This window comes from Perognathus longimembris, chromosome 4, assembly GCF_023159225.1.
Source record: "Perognathus longimembris pacificus isolate PPM17 chromosome 4, ASM2315922v1, whole genome shotgun sequence".
Taxonomy (NCBI): Eukaryota; Metazoa; Chordata; class Mammalia; order Rodentia; family Heteromyidae; genus Perognathus; species Perognathus longimembris.
In genome coordinates this window covers 47,162,103-47,176,165 of record NC_063164.1, presented here as the reverse complement: position 1 = coordinate 47,176,165, position 14,063 = coordinate 47,162,103, and the positions used below count along the sequence as shown (strand labels likewise).

The 14,063-nt window shown below is 35.1% G+C and overlaps 1 protein-coding gene across 1 annotated transcript in view; it reads left to right on the top strand.

Annotated features, from left to right (window-relative positions):
- Agps (alkylglycerone phosphate synthase) overlaps nt 1-12,470 on the top strand; it is a 110,614-nt gene extending 98,144 nt beyond the window's left edge. Inside the window, exon 20 of the mRNA XM_048345185.1 lies at nt 9,521-12,470. Coding sequence (XP_048201142.1) covers nt 9,521-9,642 — 122 coding nt within the window. The 3' untranslated portion in view covers nt 9,643-12,470. The remainder of the gene's footprint in view (nt 1-9,520) is intronic.
- Nucleotides 12,471-14,063: the final 1,593 nt, after the last annotated feature.

Here is a 14,063-nt window from a genome sequence, read left to right as displayed (position 1 = left end):
AGTAATTGTTTTGAACTGCTGTTGTCCTCACCTGAAAAACAGAAATAGTAATAGTAATCATGTAAACATTTCTAATCTATGTGTCATAAGTGCTTAAAAATGATAGTGTGATAGCCAGGCAATAGTTGTCCAGTCCTGTAATCCCCCCTTCTCCCCCCTGGCAAAAAGTTAGCAAGACCCTAACTCAAAAACAAGCTGGGCATAGAGGTACAGTCCTAGAATCCAGCTACTCAGGAGGTAGTTAGGAAGGTTGCTGTCTGAGACTGGCCCAGGCAAAAGCAGAGACCCAATCTGAAAAACTAAAAGCAAAAAAACTGGGAGCATGATTTAAGTGGTAGTAACCCTCCCCCCAATAGCAACACCAAGTGGATCTCTTGTTTATATTTTTAATCTTTTATCATATAAATGAAGACTACAGTTTATTTACGGATGATCTGTACATTAGATTGCTGTAGAAAAATGTCTCTTTTCATAAGTTTTTGTCTTTAAAGTTACTCATCTAGCTTGTGAATTTCATATGTCCATTGCAATTTAGTGGTTTCATAAAGTGAAACCCTTTTCCATATAAAATATAAATAATATGTTTAATAGTCCTGCTAAACTCAACACTAGAGTTTTGAGAGAATACTTACTTTATGTGTACAAATGGTTATTCTTGATTTTGAACCCTAGGCTGAAAACTAAGTTAACCTCATAGTCACATCTTTATTTACTGACCTTCAGGCAATGTCATGACACTCTCAGTTTTTGAGTTCCAGAGTAGAAGAGCTGGGGGTTGCAAGAATATTGATGCAATTTTTCTTCGAGGAGTTGGCCTGTAATTGTGATTAATGACAGTTGCTTTCACTATCTGGAAACAGACAGGCTGGTTTGTCTGCCTACAATCATGGTGTGATAAATAGAGCTATTTTAACTCTGGTTTTGTGTATCAAAGAAAACAGATGTAGTCTGGAACTGGAGGCTATCAGAAAATATAAACCTACTTAACTTTATCTTCATAGTGCCTTTTTTGCAACTGACCAGCTGGTCAGTTTAAACAGCAAGGGTTATGTCAGTCACATATTTTACTTTATGACTTAAGTTTTAAACTGCTCATTTGCTAAAATTAAAACTAAGTCATTGTCAGAAAAGACAAAACTGATTATAAGTATAACCAGCCCTTATTTACATACTGTTATCTTTACCTAACTAACTTATTTATAGGGCAGCTGTTTTTAGCTCTTTGTATGGTCTTAAAAGAATCTAATACTATTTTAAAGTAAAAGAAGACTATTTGAAAGGAACTGAACAGGGACTAGGAATGTGGCTGAGTGGTAGAGTGCTTGCTTAGCATGCACTCCCTGAGTTCGATTCCTCAGTACCACATGTACATAGAAGAAAGCTGGAAGTGACACTGTGGCTCAAGTGGTAAAGTGCTAGCCTTGAGCAAAAGCAGCTCAGGAACGGTGCCCAGGCCCTGAGTTCAAACCCCAGGCCTGGCCAACAAAAAAGGAGCTGAACAAAAGATTAGCTTTGGGACCATTTTTTTTTTTTTTTGGCCAGTCCTGGGCCTTGGACTCAGGGCCTGAGCACTGTCCCTGGCTTCTTCCCGCTCAAGGCTAGCACTCTTCCACTTGAGCCACAGCGCCGCTTCTGGCCGTTTTCTGTATATGTGGTGCTGGGGAATCGAACCTAGGGCCTCGTGTATCCGAGGCAGGCACTCTTGCCACTAGGCTATATCCCCAGCCCTGGGACCATTTTTTTAAAAACTTGTAATGTAAACTAAAAGGCATAAAGATTAGAAAAGAACAAGTTATCCCTATTTGTATGCTTGATGGTCAATGTAGAATATCCCAAAGAATGTCTAAAACAGAATCAGTAAGGGTACAGAATATAAGATCACATAGAGTTATTAATGTAATTTTTTTTTTTTTTTTTTTTTTTTGGCCAGTCCTGGGCCTTGGACTCAGGGCCTGAGCACTGTCCCTGGCTTCTTCCCGCTCAAGGCTAGCACTCTGCCACTTGAGCCACAGCGCCGCTTCTGGCCGTTTTCTGTATATGTGGTGCTGGGGAATCGAACCCAGGGCCTCGTGTATCCGAGGCAGGCACTCTTGCCACTAGGCCATATCCCCAGCCCTGTAATTTCTTTAAATTAACAACAAGCATGCTTCCATCAGAATTGATATTGTACCATTTGAAAGGAAATGAAAAGACTTGGGAAAAAATTATATTAAGCCAAGTAAGCCAAACCCAAAGAAACATAGGTTGCATGGTTTCCCTCATTTGTTGTTACTAGAATGTGCCTCTAAATCTACAAGTAAACACACTGAGTGGTGAAAGACAAAAAATTACACTTGGACATGACTAAACATTCACACAGTGAGAACAAGGGAGTATATTCTTGGGAGACGATCATAAAGGTTCAGTAGCTTTGTGTATATGATCATATGAAATGATGTTTATTGAAGTGAACTCTAAGAAATGGAAATAAGATTTTTGGCATTTTTTCTCTTTTGTCACTGTTTTTGATTTCTGTACCTTTTGCCTTGTAAGTTTATCTGATATGTAGAGGGTAAGGGAGAGCAAAGAAATAGAGGGACAAAGGGTGAACAATGAATGCAGCAATGACACTCACTAAACAATGAAAATGAACTATATAACTTACAGGTTGGGGGTTGGGAGGGAAAAGCCAGGAAAAAATGAAGGACAAGGTAACATTATCCAAAAAGAAATGTACTTGTACCTGACTTATGTAACTGTAACACCTCTGTATATCACCTTTACAATAACAATAAAAATATTTGTAAAGCAAGCATATTGAAACAAATGTAAAAAATATGACTTATATTTGCTCAAAAGAAAATGAAGTACACATAAATCTAATATGTACATACTTAGGCATGCATTAACAAATTAGATACAAGATTTATATTCCAAAAAATTATAGAATGCTGGTAAAAGAAAGCCTATAATACCTAAATAGATGAAGAAATACACAGTATACAGAGTTCATGCTCTAGTACACAACTTAATGTAGTAAAAATATCAGTTCATATTCATATTCATTCATTAATTTGTGCCAGTATGGGGGTTTGAGTTCTTACTCAGCTTTTTGCTTATAGCTGGTACTCTTATTACTTGAGGCACTTTGGTGTGTGTGTGTGTGTGTGTGTGTGTGTGTGTGTGTGTGTGTGTGTGTGTGTGTGTGTGTGTTTTTCTGGTTAGCTAGACATAACAGTCTTAGTTTTGTCTACCTGGCTTGCATCTGAACCTGGATTCTCAGATCTCAGCCTTCCTAATAGCTAAGGCTTATAGGCGTGAGCCATTGGTATATGGCTCACAGTGATATATCATTTGAACATTGCCTATCTAAATTTCAGCAAGAATTTTCTTGTTATTATTTCAGCAATAATTTTGGAGAATGAGGCTTGCAAAAAGTATGGTAAAGCAAGAGAAATAGAGAACTAAAACAAACATGAGAAAAGACAAAGTAAAAGTAATCAAGTTTTCTGATTTCAAGCCTTATTATATAGCTATAGTAATCAAGACAATGTTGAATTGGAAGAAAGATGAATAGAACAGAACAGAGAATACAGAATTAGACCCAAACAAATACACCTAGCTGACTTTGACAAAATTACAAAAACAATCCAAAAAGGAAGCATAGCCTTTTCAAGAAATGGTGCTGGAGCAGTAATACACAGAAAGAACAAATGGTGCTAGTAATCACACATCTGAAATCTCAAAATGGGTAATGAACATAAATGTAATGTAGACTTTTGAACATGTAGAACAAAAGCATAGGAGAAAATCTTCAGAATTAAAGAGTTTCCTAGGTTTAGACTGGACAACAAAAGGAAAAAATGATTCAAAGAAAACTAGATTCAATCAAAATTAAATTTTACTGTGAAGAACTCTTTGAGGAGAATGGAAAGATCAGCCACAGAATGGGAAGAAACATGTAAAAAACCACATACCCAACATAGACCTATCTACATTAAGAACTCAGTAGCAAAAGACAAAAAATTCCATGACAGGAAGAAACATTTCACTAAGAAGGATGTACCATGACAGATAATCACGTCAGTTTTATTCAAAATAGCCAAAAAGTTGAAACATCCCAGATGGTCTTCCACTGGTAAATAACTAAACAAAGTCTAGTATATCTGTGTCATGGAATACTACTCGACAGCAAAGAGGAATGAACTGTTGAAATGTATTAACTACTTGCCTGAAGAGGCAAGGACTTATGCTGGGCTGGTGAAAAGCCAGTCCTCAAAATCGCATTCTGCATGATTTCATAACATTTTTAAAATGATAAAATTGTTGAAATGGAGAGCAGGCTAGTAATTTCCAGGAGTCAGAGCAGGGGAGGAAATAGCTATAACCAGGAAATAAATAAATTGTATACAAAATTTCTTGTGATGTTTCTATACATGAATATATCAGATTCACCATTTCTATTACTCTTTCCATCTCCCTATCTTGTAGTTTTTAATGGGTTTCATTGTACTATTTTCATATGTATGTATATTCAATCATGTTCATTCTCATTCTACATCATCCTCTCCTTTCTCCCTCCTGCCTTCTAAACAGCCCTCCTTTTAAATCATGTCATGTTGTATTATTGGGTGTGGGGTGTGTGTGTGTGTGTGTGTGTGTGTGTGTGTGTGTGTGTGTGATTGTTGTTGTGAGGTCTAGATATTTGTCTTTCTGAGTTTGTCTTAAGCTCAACATACTGTTCTCTAGTTCCATTTATTTCCCTGCAGTGGACATAGTTTCATTCTTTTAGGCTAGGCTAAGTAGTTGTCTGTTTCTCTCTCTTTCTCTCTCTTTCTCTTTCTCTCTCTCTCTCTCTCTCTCTCTCTCTCTCTCTCTCTCTCTCTCTGTCTAATATTTTCTTTATTCATTGGTTGTTGAGTACTTAGATTTATTCTACAGCTTGGCAATTTTAGATACCATTGTAGTAAACATGGGTATGCAGATATTGGTATCATGTGTGACTTACACTCCCTCAGTATATGCCCAAGAATGACATAGCAGTACTGTTATGGTAGTTGCATTTTTTTTTTTATTGGTTGTGGAGCCTCACATTAATTTCCATTCCTTCTATCAAGGAACTCACAGTAAGGGTTCCTCCACATACACCCCTCCTTGCTAGCATCTATTGTTTGTTTTCTTTCTTTCTTCCTTTTGGAAGGGAACAATACTGAGCTTTGAACTCAGGACCTTGTACTTGTTAAGCTGGCGTTTTACCACTCCAGCCTTACTCTTTGCTAGATGAGGTCTAACAAGCTTTTCTGCTCAAAGTTTGACTTAACTGTTGTCCTTCAGATCTTAGCCTCCTGAGTAGCTAAGATTACAAGCATTAGTTTTGGGTACCAGGCTGTTATTTGTCTTCTTGATGATTGTCATTCTGTTTGGGATGAGATGGAATTTCAGTGTCGGTTTTTTTCCCCCCTCATCCTGGAGCTTGAATTCAGGGCCTAGGGCCTGAGCTGCTTTTGCTCAGACTGAGTTTGCTCCTCCACAGCGCTATTTCCAGCTTTTTTTTTTTTTTTGTAGTTTATTGGAAATAAGAGTCTTAGCAAAGACTATTAGCAAAGTCCTGATTTAATACAACAGCTGACAGAGAAAATTTATAGATAAAGTTTTCTGATCCCTGCCCTTCCCACCCATGCAACTATACATACCCGGTCTTAGATAAAGGGTCGTTGTATCTGTTGTCTCTTACCACTTGTTCCTGAGAACCTATAGCTTCAGAGATATCTTTAAGAGAAGATAGGTAGCTTGAATAACTACTCCTTTTTAGACTTCTAAAGAGAACTTATTCTTCCCCCACCTTTATGTCTAAGACTCTTATAAGTAAGATATTTGTTCATCCAAGAATGCCTATACGCCATTATTATATTACTATAGAACACTTAACTTTTTGTAGTTTCATGGTATTAGCAAACTGATAATTCTGATGAGTTTTTCAAGTTGAATGTCTGTTAAAAGATGCTTTATTGTCCAAGATGCTGAATTCTACTTTTCACTTTTAGCTTCAGTAAGCTTCTAAATATATGTCCCATTTCATAATTTGTTCTTAGTAAGTGAACAAGTCTCCTTGGCTTTATAATCAAGCTTAGTGTTGTAAAAAGTTAGATTATATCTAGCTAAAAGAGACCTCTGTGACAAGCAGACCCCAGACTTGAGTCTTTTAAGTGGAACTTTTGGTACTTTTGGCTAAGTCTTCATTTTCTTAAACTACAAAGAGTAACTCCAGATAATAATTAGTGGCTATGCTGACCAAGTCTACATTTTCCACAGATGACATCACTCACTGCTGCTTTCACATATACATTTATTCTTTTGTGCTGTTTATTACACTAAAGAGCATATTGTTCCTTAGATTTGTTAACATCCAAATGTGAATATTGAACTTTTGAATTCAAATTATCTCTGAAAGTTTTCATTTTTTCTCATTTCCAGAAGTATATATAGATTAACTGTATATTATTGAAGAACACATATGCCCACAGAAAATAAGAGGAAAAAAAAGCCCCAACCTTCTTAACCACTTTGTATTTATGTACCCTATTAGAAATAAAACTACAAAAAGGTGAAACCTGTTTTAAAATTAAGACACAAAAGATCCTCAATTTTGCATCTTATGCTTCTAAGACTTTTAAAGTGTGTTTAACACACCCCCACCTCAGATGACCTGGGTTTAGAAAGGAAACTGAACTCTGTGTGGTCTGAATATACATGTCTTTTGAGTAGATTGCCATCATGCCTTGGTTATGCTAAATAGTCTTAGGCTATCTGTTATTTGTTATTTTTATTCATTCTTTCACTGATGTAGCATGCTTCAAAAATGAACATGTTTAAGCTACTAATGTATAAATGAATGCATGCACATGTGTGTTGTATATATAACAGTATAGTCAGCTGATACCTTAGTGCTTAACAGTTCAAAAATTGCTCAGGGGGACTTGGGTGTGATGGTGCATACTTGTAATCCCAGCACTCAGGAAGTGGAGACATAAAGATTACTGCTTTGAGGATAGCCTGAGCTACATAGCAAAACGCTGTACAAGGGCATTATTGTGGTTGTCTAGCTATAGAACAAAAGTCTTCTACTTAGATTGCAGTATCTTTTCTCTGGGATTAAGCTTGTGTTCTAGATTGTGATATACGGAGCCATCTACAGAAAGTTCTCCAGATCTCAATATCATTTGCAGTTATTAAAGCACATTGAGTGTTTTTACTTCAGCTGTTTTCTATCTATTCTCTCATTCTACAATGTACTTAACTGGCAAGCAAAACAAAAGATTTCTAGTCTGTAATTGCATAGTCTCTGCTTTCTAATGCCAATGTAAATCTAGTCAATAGCAGAAGTTCACATACCTACTTGCCACCAAGGAGTTAATAAATTATTTTATCAAGCATGTTTTTGAGGGGCCACAGCTATGTCAGCTATACTTTTTATTCTACTTTCTACTTCACTAATCAAATGTATGTTAGATTGATTATTGTAAAAGTATAAACCATAGAAAATTTGACAAGATAGATGTGTAAATTATCCTTCTGACAGAACTAATGATGCACTCCAAGCACCTTCTGTTTTCTAGTGTTTGGTGAGAGAGTTCATTAAATATGCAAAGGCTTTTGGGTACCTTCTCAGATGATGGTTGAGTTCCTTGTGGAATTGCATTATTACTAGAGGTGTAAAACCAGGCAGACAAGCTAGTATTGGGCATCCTGCTGAGCTTCTAATGTGCTCCATCTTGTTGGAGCAGTTGTTTGCAGTCTTTTCAGGACAATTAGATCTATAACCACAGGACACATTCAGTGAAACTGTATCACAGACAACAGTGGAGACTGGCATTGACTGTTCTTCACCCCTTTCTAAGTTGCTTCACTATGAGTCACATGTAGGAACATAGTAGGGCCATTTCTATTTGTCAAGAGAAATTGTTTTATTTTTTAAAATAATATCAAAGAGAAAATCTGGAAATAAGTAATTTGTAACATATTTATATATTAATCATAAAGTATTAGGACTGAAGACTACATTCTAGTCCATTGCAAATGAGAAAATTGAGATTAAAGCACAGTCACGGGTTACTCCATAGGGAGATGGATGTTACATAAAAGGTTCAGGTAGCATATTTTTTAGAGAGTAGAGATTGTAGGAATAGGAATTTGTACTGTTACATGTCTGATTTTAGAGCTTTCTTGAACAAAAGTTTTTTTTTCTTTCTGCCAAACCTTGTTTTTCCTCTCAACATCAACAGTAATTTTATTTCCAAAAGCCAAGCAGAAATACTTTGCTATTTAAGGGCATCATGCTATTTATTATTTTGATGACAATTTGATGTTTTTGTGGAAAACTTGGCATAAAAGATGGTTTGAGTTGAGCTGAAATGGTATTTAAGGTTTCTGAAAAGGAGATGCCATAATATATTGCACAGCCTGATAAATGAGACTGCATTTTAGAATGACAGGCTCAATACTTTAATGAAAGAAGGTTTCTCATTTTAGTTGGCCAGCTAAATCACTGTTGATGACTGGATCATTAATGAATATTTGTGGAAAATGACGACCATTTGAATCATAATAATGCATATGTTTGAGATGAAAAATAATACTAACTGTAAATTAAAAGTTACCCATTTGACACATGGTCAGCATATTGCTTTACTTTTCAATGCCAAAAAGTCTTTTGCATATGTACATATATGTAAGTTCTAGTCATTGCTTTCTTTCACTATATTTTATGCACTTGTTAATGGGTTTTGAAATGACATTTGCATATATGCTTTTAAAATAGAATTATGTTAACATATTTTTCTTGTTAATAAGACCAAGAAGGAAGGACATTATAGAGTTTTAAAAAGCAAAAGGTTAAATTTAAGAGCGATTTAGGTATCTGATACTTTCAATGCCAAAAAAAGTTGTAAATCCAGAAAGTAACCATTATTTGGGAATGTGCAATTTTATTTAGGAACATCGTAAAAAGAAAATATAAACTTCATAACGAGATTTCTTTCCTATAGGCATAGGAAAGGTTCAGATTTTCTTACATTTTAAAAAATGTTGTGTTTCATAAAATATTGTAAAGATCTGTATCTTGTCCTTTTTCCTAAGTGTACCCAACAAATTCAATGTGATTTTTGTTGTGGTTGTTGTTAACATCATTTTCTCTGAAATATTCGCATGTTGGTAGTTAAGATATGATCGCATTTTTTTTAATCTATGTTTTCATCCTACTGTTATTTGTAAAATAGTCTGTACTTCAGTCCAGGCTTTCTTCAGCCTCCATTTCATAGTTTACAAAGAAAGGAGACACTGAAACACAGGCTTCCCCTGGGAATGCATTGCGCTTAATGAGCTTGATAGTCTGGTGGGCTCAATAAATCAAATAAAGCAAAACATTTCTCATTTTTTGAATAAAAACATTTATCACACAGTGTTTGTTCACTCATGGTCACAAGATTGATTGGTTCCTAGCATCATGGTGTATATTGAAGCATTTTTTATTTTGTTTTTCCAGTGGGCAAGTTACGGAAGCAGTGGCTAAAGGAAAGCATCTCTGATGTCGGCTTTGGGATGCTGAAGTCTGTCAAGGAATATGTGGACCCCAATAACATCTTTGGAAACAGAAACCTTTTATAAGTCCATTAACATCATTATAAAAATATTACTTTTTGTTTATTCATCTGTGGTTATACCAGTAATCAATAATATCATGGACTATATTTCAGCTACATTTGTTAGTTTAAAATGTTTGTATTGGGTCTGTACTTCATTTTGTTTTTACATTTATGGGTTGACAGATGGTATTCCTCAGTTTCTGTCACTGTAGGTATATCAGCTTACAGCCAATTAGTTGTTACAAATTTTAGTCTGGCAGCCCAAGGCTGCAAGTTATTTCAGAGAAAGGTGCTGCCAGCTGTCTTATACTGATGCTTCCTCTTGGAATAGAAAGGCAGATTTGGGTACCATCTATTGTTTTAGCCTTTTACTAAAAATGAACATTACTAGGAAGCAGTTACCTAAGCAAAGATTCCACTGGGGAGTGATCCATGTATATGTTTTTAAAAGCATATTCTACTGGGAGTAGACCATTGAGAGAGTACATTCATGAATGCATATAGGCAACCTGCTAGGATGCCATCATCTGTAAGGTGCTTGGCTTACAGTTTTCTTTGAAATTAGTATGTAGTTACAAAACCTTAAATCACCAGTATGCAAATTAGTCTATGAGAGGACACATTTGTTCTCCATGTTTCTGTTTGGGTTGTATTTGTATCACGGATATAATAACCTGTGGTTGTATCCTAGATTTTAAGTTTTATAAGAAAATTTGACAAACCACTCACTGTAAGTGAAGGACAGGTTTACTATGAAATGGAGGCCCTTATCCTCCCTGGAGTTGTAATATTTCTGCTGTTGCATGCTTGTTGCTGTGCTGCAGAAGAAGCTGCAACAGGAACAGAACAAAAACCCTGACCCTGATGTCACCAGTTGAAAGAATTGATTGGCAAAAGATAGTCATCATTTGGCTCTTAAATTTGAAAGCCTCAGTGATTTCAATGAAAAAATTCTTTAAAAAAATTAACCCAAATTGCATGATAAATTTTCATATACAAGTAAAATTTTGATTTTGTTCTTAATAATGGTTTATTGCCTTTTTTGACTTACTGGTCTAACCTATATTTTAAAAAAATGTATTAATGCATAGGCCATAATCAAAAGTTTGAAATATCCTGTTTCTTAAATTATAAGAACATTAATCACATTTAGCAAACATTTTTACATTCAAACCTGATATTAAAAAAAGTGAAATGACTAAATCACTGTCAAGCTTCATGATTCACATTTGGAGATGGATTCTTTTCTTAATGCAATACCTAACTTTTGATAATTTTTTAAAGTTAATATTTAATCAGATAATGTATGTGCAAATGCAGACAATCCTTTAAAAGGACACACTGTCTGTGTATGTAGCAACAGCTCCAAAGTATTTTGGGGCAGTTTGATATCTTTTATATCTGAAGTAGCCTTAACCAGACAAGTGAAAATTAAAATTGACAAAATATTTTTAAGACTTCAAAATGATGAATCATTTTTAACTATTAAAATTGGCCACAAACTAACAAAACTTAAATCTGTAGGCAAATCAAAATTGTTAGTTTAACAACAAAAACTATTTATTTTTTAGAACTTGTGTCTCTTCATTGGTGATTTAGTTTTAGTTATAAAATTTCCAGCAGATACTTGCTTAAGCCCATGATGGTTTGAAGTAGTTGGACACTTGGTAAGGAAATTGCCTCTAGAATTGTAAGATCTTCTGCTTCATAAAATGCATCTATTAATGAAGGTGATTTCTCTAATTGGTGATCAAAATGTAAAATTTACTAAGGTATTAATATCTCACTGATTGTGTATACATGCTACTAAATAATGTTTAATAAAACAGATTTATTAGATCCATTCCTTTGCATGTGACTGGTACAACATTCTTTCCCAGAGAGTTCATCTTTTGGCACAGAGATCTGTATTTGATATTAGGATTTATAAATGCTATACCTGAAATTGTTGTGTTCATTATTCTTTGTGAACCTTAGGGAAGATAGTGAACTATATCCTTGTTTTTCTTTTTCCATATATGCCAGGGCTCCCCAACCTTGATTTTATAATGGTGACTATATTTTATAGTTGGAATCATTTATACAAGTATCATTTTTAAACACAGGAATGTTCATCTGTACTGTTTATTCTGATTTACTGTATCAGAATGCCTTCCCCAACTTGTCACGCACCCAGTTCTGGAGGTACCTCACTAGTCTGCACATAGCACTTAACCCATGCCTCTTATTTCTGAAATATCTGAAAATAGCTTCATAAAGTAAAGCTAGGAGAATATTGTTTATATTGGGCTTTTACACTTATTTGAATAATTTAATTTAAAATTTTTAAAGCCCGTAAACCTAGTTGATTTTTCAGTGCTGGGGTACTGGGTAACACTGACTTGTCTTTCTCAAGTTAATAATACTTGTAGCATTTTTCTTAAATTTGATTATGTTACCTGTGGATTGGGGTTTCAGTGGGAATGGTAACTTGCTGCTAGTAAGTAGCACTGATGAATACTAAAGACTCAATGTGAACAGGCTTTATTGACCCTTAGATAAATGGTTGCCTTAATGTTGGTGCAATTTATAGTAGTATACAAGTGAGTTTACTTTTGTTCTAGGTATACATGAGCCATTTCAGTTTAAGAATTATCAAAGCTACATTTTATTGTTCCCAGTGTTTAAACACAGCAAACAGAATCAAGTTGTTTCCTCTTTTGAGGAATTGGAAGTTTGTGTCTAAGTGATGACAGTATAGGCCATTACTCTGGGGTTATTTATGAAGTGGGAAGCCTTCTAGTGTGCATATACTAGTGTGCTGATATATTTTGAAAAACAAGAGTAGAATAAAGAATGATGTTCTATCAATGTGCATATTATCCCACACACAGATTGTTCCAAGGAATCCTTTTCCCTAGACTAATTAATTAAACCCAAGATTTAATTTTTGAAAATGCCTCTCTACATGTTAACCCCAGAGATTTTTTTCTTTGTCACATTCTTAACAGTTAACAGCTTCTGAGCTTTAGCTGATCAGAGAAGCTCTTAAGTCCTAATCAGAAGTATGTTCCCTTAAATGGTCATCCAGGGCTGGGTTTGATTGAACTCAGTAATAGAGCACTGTTATTTAGTAGGGATAGAATAAAAAACTTGGATGAGTAGGGATAGACTCAAAACTTGGTGCTTTAGACAGCCAAATGGAATGCTGTGGAAAGCATTACTCCATTCTAAGAAGTACTGAGACCAAAATTAGACAGTTTCAATAACTTTCTACCACTTAATCTTTTAGCAACTCTGACTTTAGTTAGGATTTAGTTCATGGTAGGAGAAAAGCAGAAGAATTCAGTGTCTTCATGAGTGTGTGGGATAGTTTTGCTCAAAGCTTTATGTTCCCCTGTGAGCCATATGTCCACATATTTATTTAATTCTTAACTCATTTCATATTCCTGAAAGGGAGAAATGTTCTTATGTACTACAATAAAGAAATTGCAAGCTTACTTAAACTGTTGAAATATAGTACCTGATAGGAAGGTTGTAAGTTATTCAGCTTTCTATTCCCTAAGCCAAATAGTGTTTGTCTTCAGTGTGAAATATAACTGTAAAAACTGCTTGTATAATGTCAATTATAGAAACATTATTAATAAAATGGACCTGATCTAAGAATTTTTTTATTCAAAAAGGGTGTGAAGCTGGGTTTTTTTTTCTGTTTGTATATGGATTTTTCAACTTGTTTTTCATCTCCATATTTCTACTAATTTGAAAATAGGAAATTAATTTTTATAATTTGATGTGGAAAATAATGTAAGACCTGATGAAATTTCTTTGGATTTATAGCTGAGTATATCATGACCTAGGTTGTATCTACGTTAAAAACAAAACAAAACAAAACAAAACACATTGTTAAATTCCTAGTTAGTGTTCAATCTTATTTGGTTCAGAAGCAATCCCTTTTTGGGGCGGGGAGAGTGGTGTCCATCGTGGGGCATGAACTCTGGTCCTGGGCACTGTCCCTGAGTTCTTCAGCTCAAGGCTAGTGCTCTACCACTTGACCCACAGGGTTACTTCTGATTTTCTGGTGGCCAATTGGAGTTAAGAGTCTCACAGACTTTCCTGCCCAGGTTGGCCTTGAACCAAGATCCTCAGATCTCAGCCTCCTAGGATAATAGGCATGAGCCACCAGCAGCCAGCAGGAACATTCCCTTTTATACCTTGGAAGATCTTCTGTGAATGAGCATTCTCAAATGCTTTTCTAACTACAGTAATTAATTCCTTAACAAAGAAAAGAAGGACTCCACATATGCCACACCCAGGCTAAAGCTCTGTCACAGTAACTTTACTTCAGTGAATATGAAAAGACTTGCTTTTGGTTTCTAACGATTTTTACTTTCATAAGGAAAACATACAAATATTACTAGTAACATTTTTTTGAATTCCCATTCTAAGCCTTTGCAAATTAGTGCA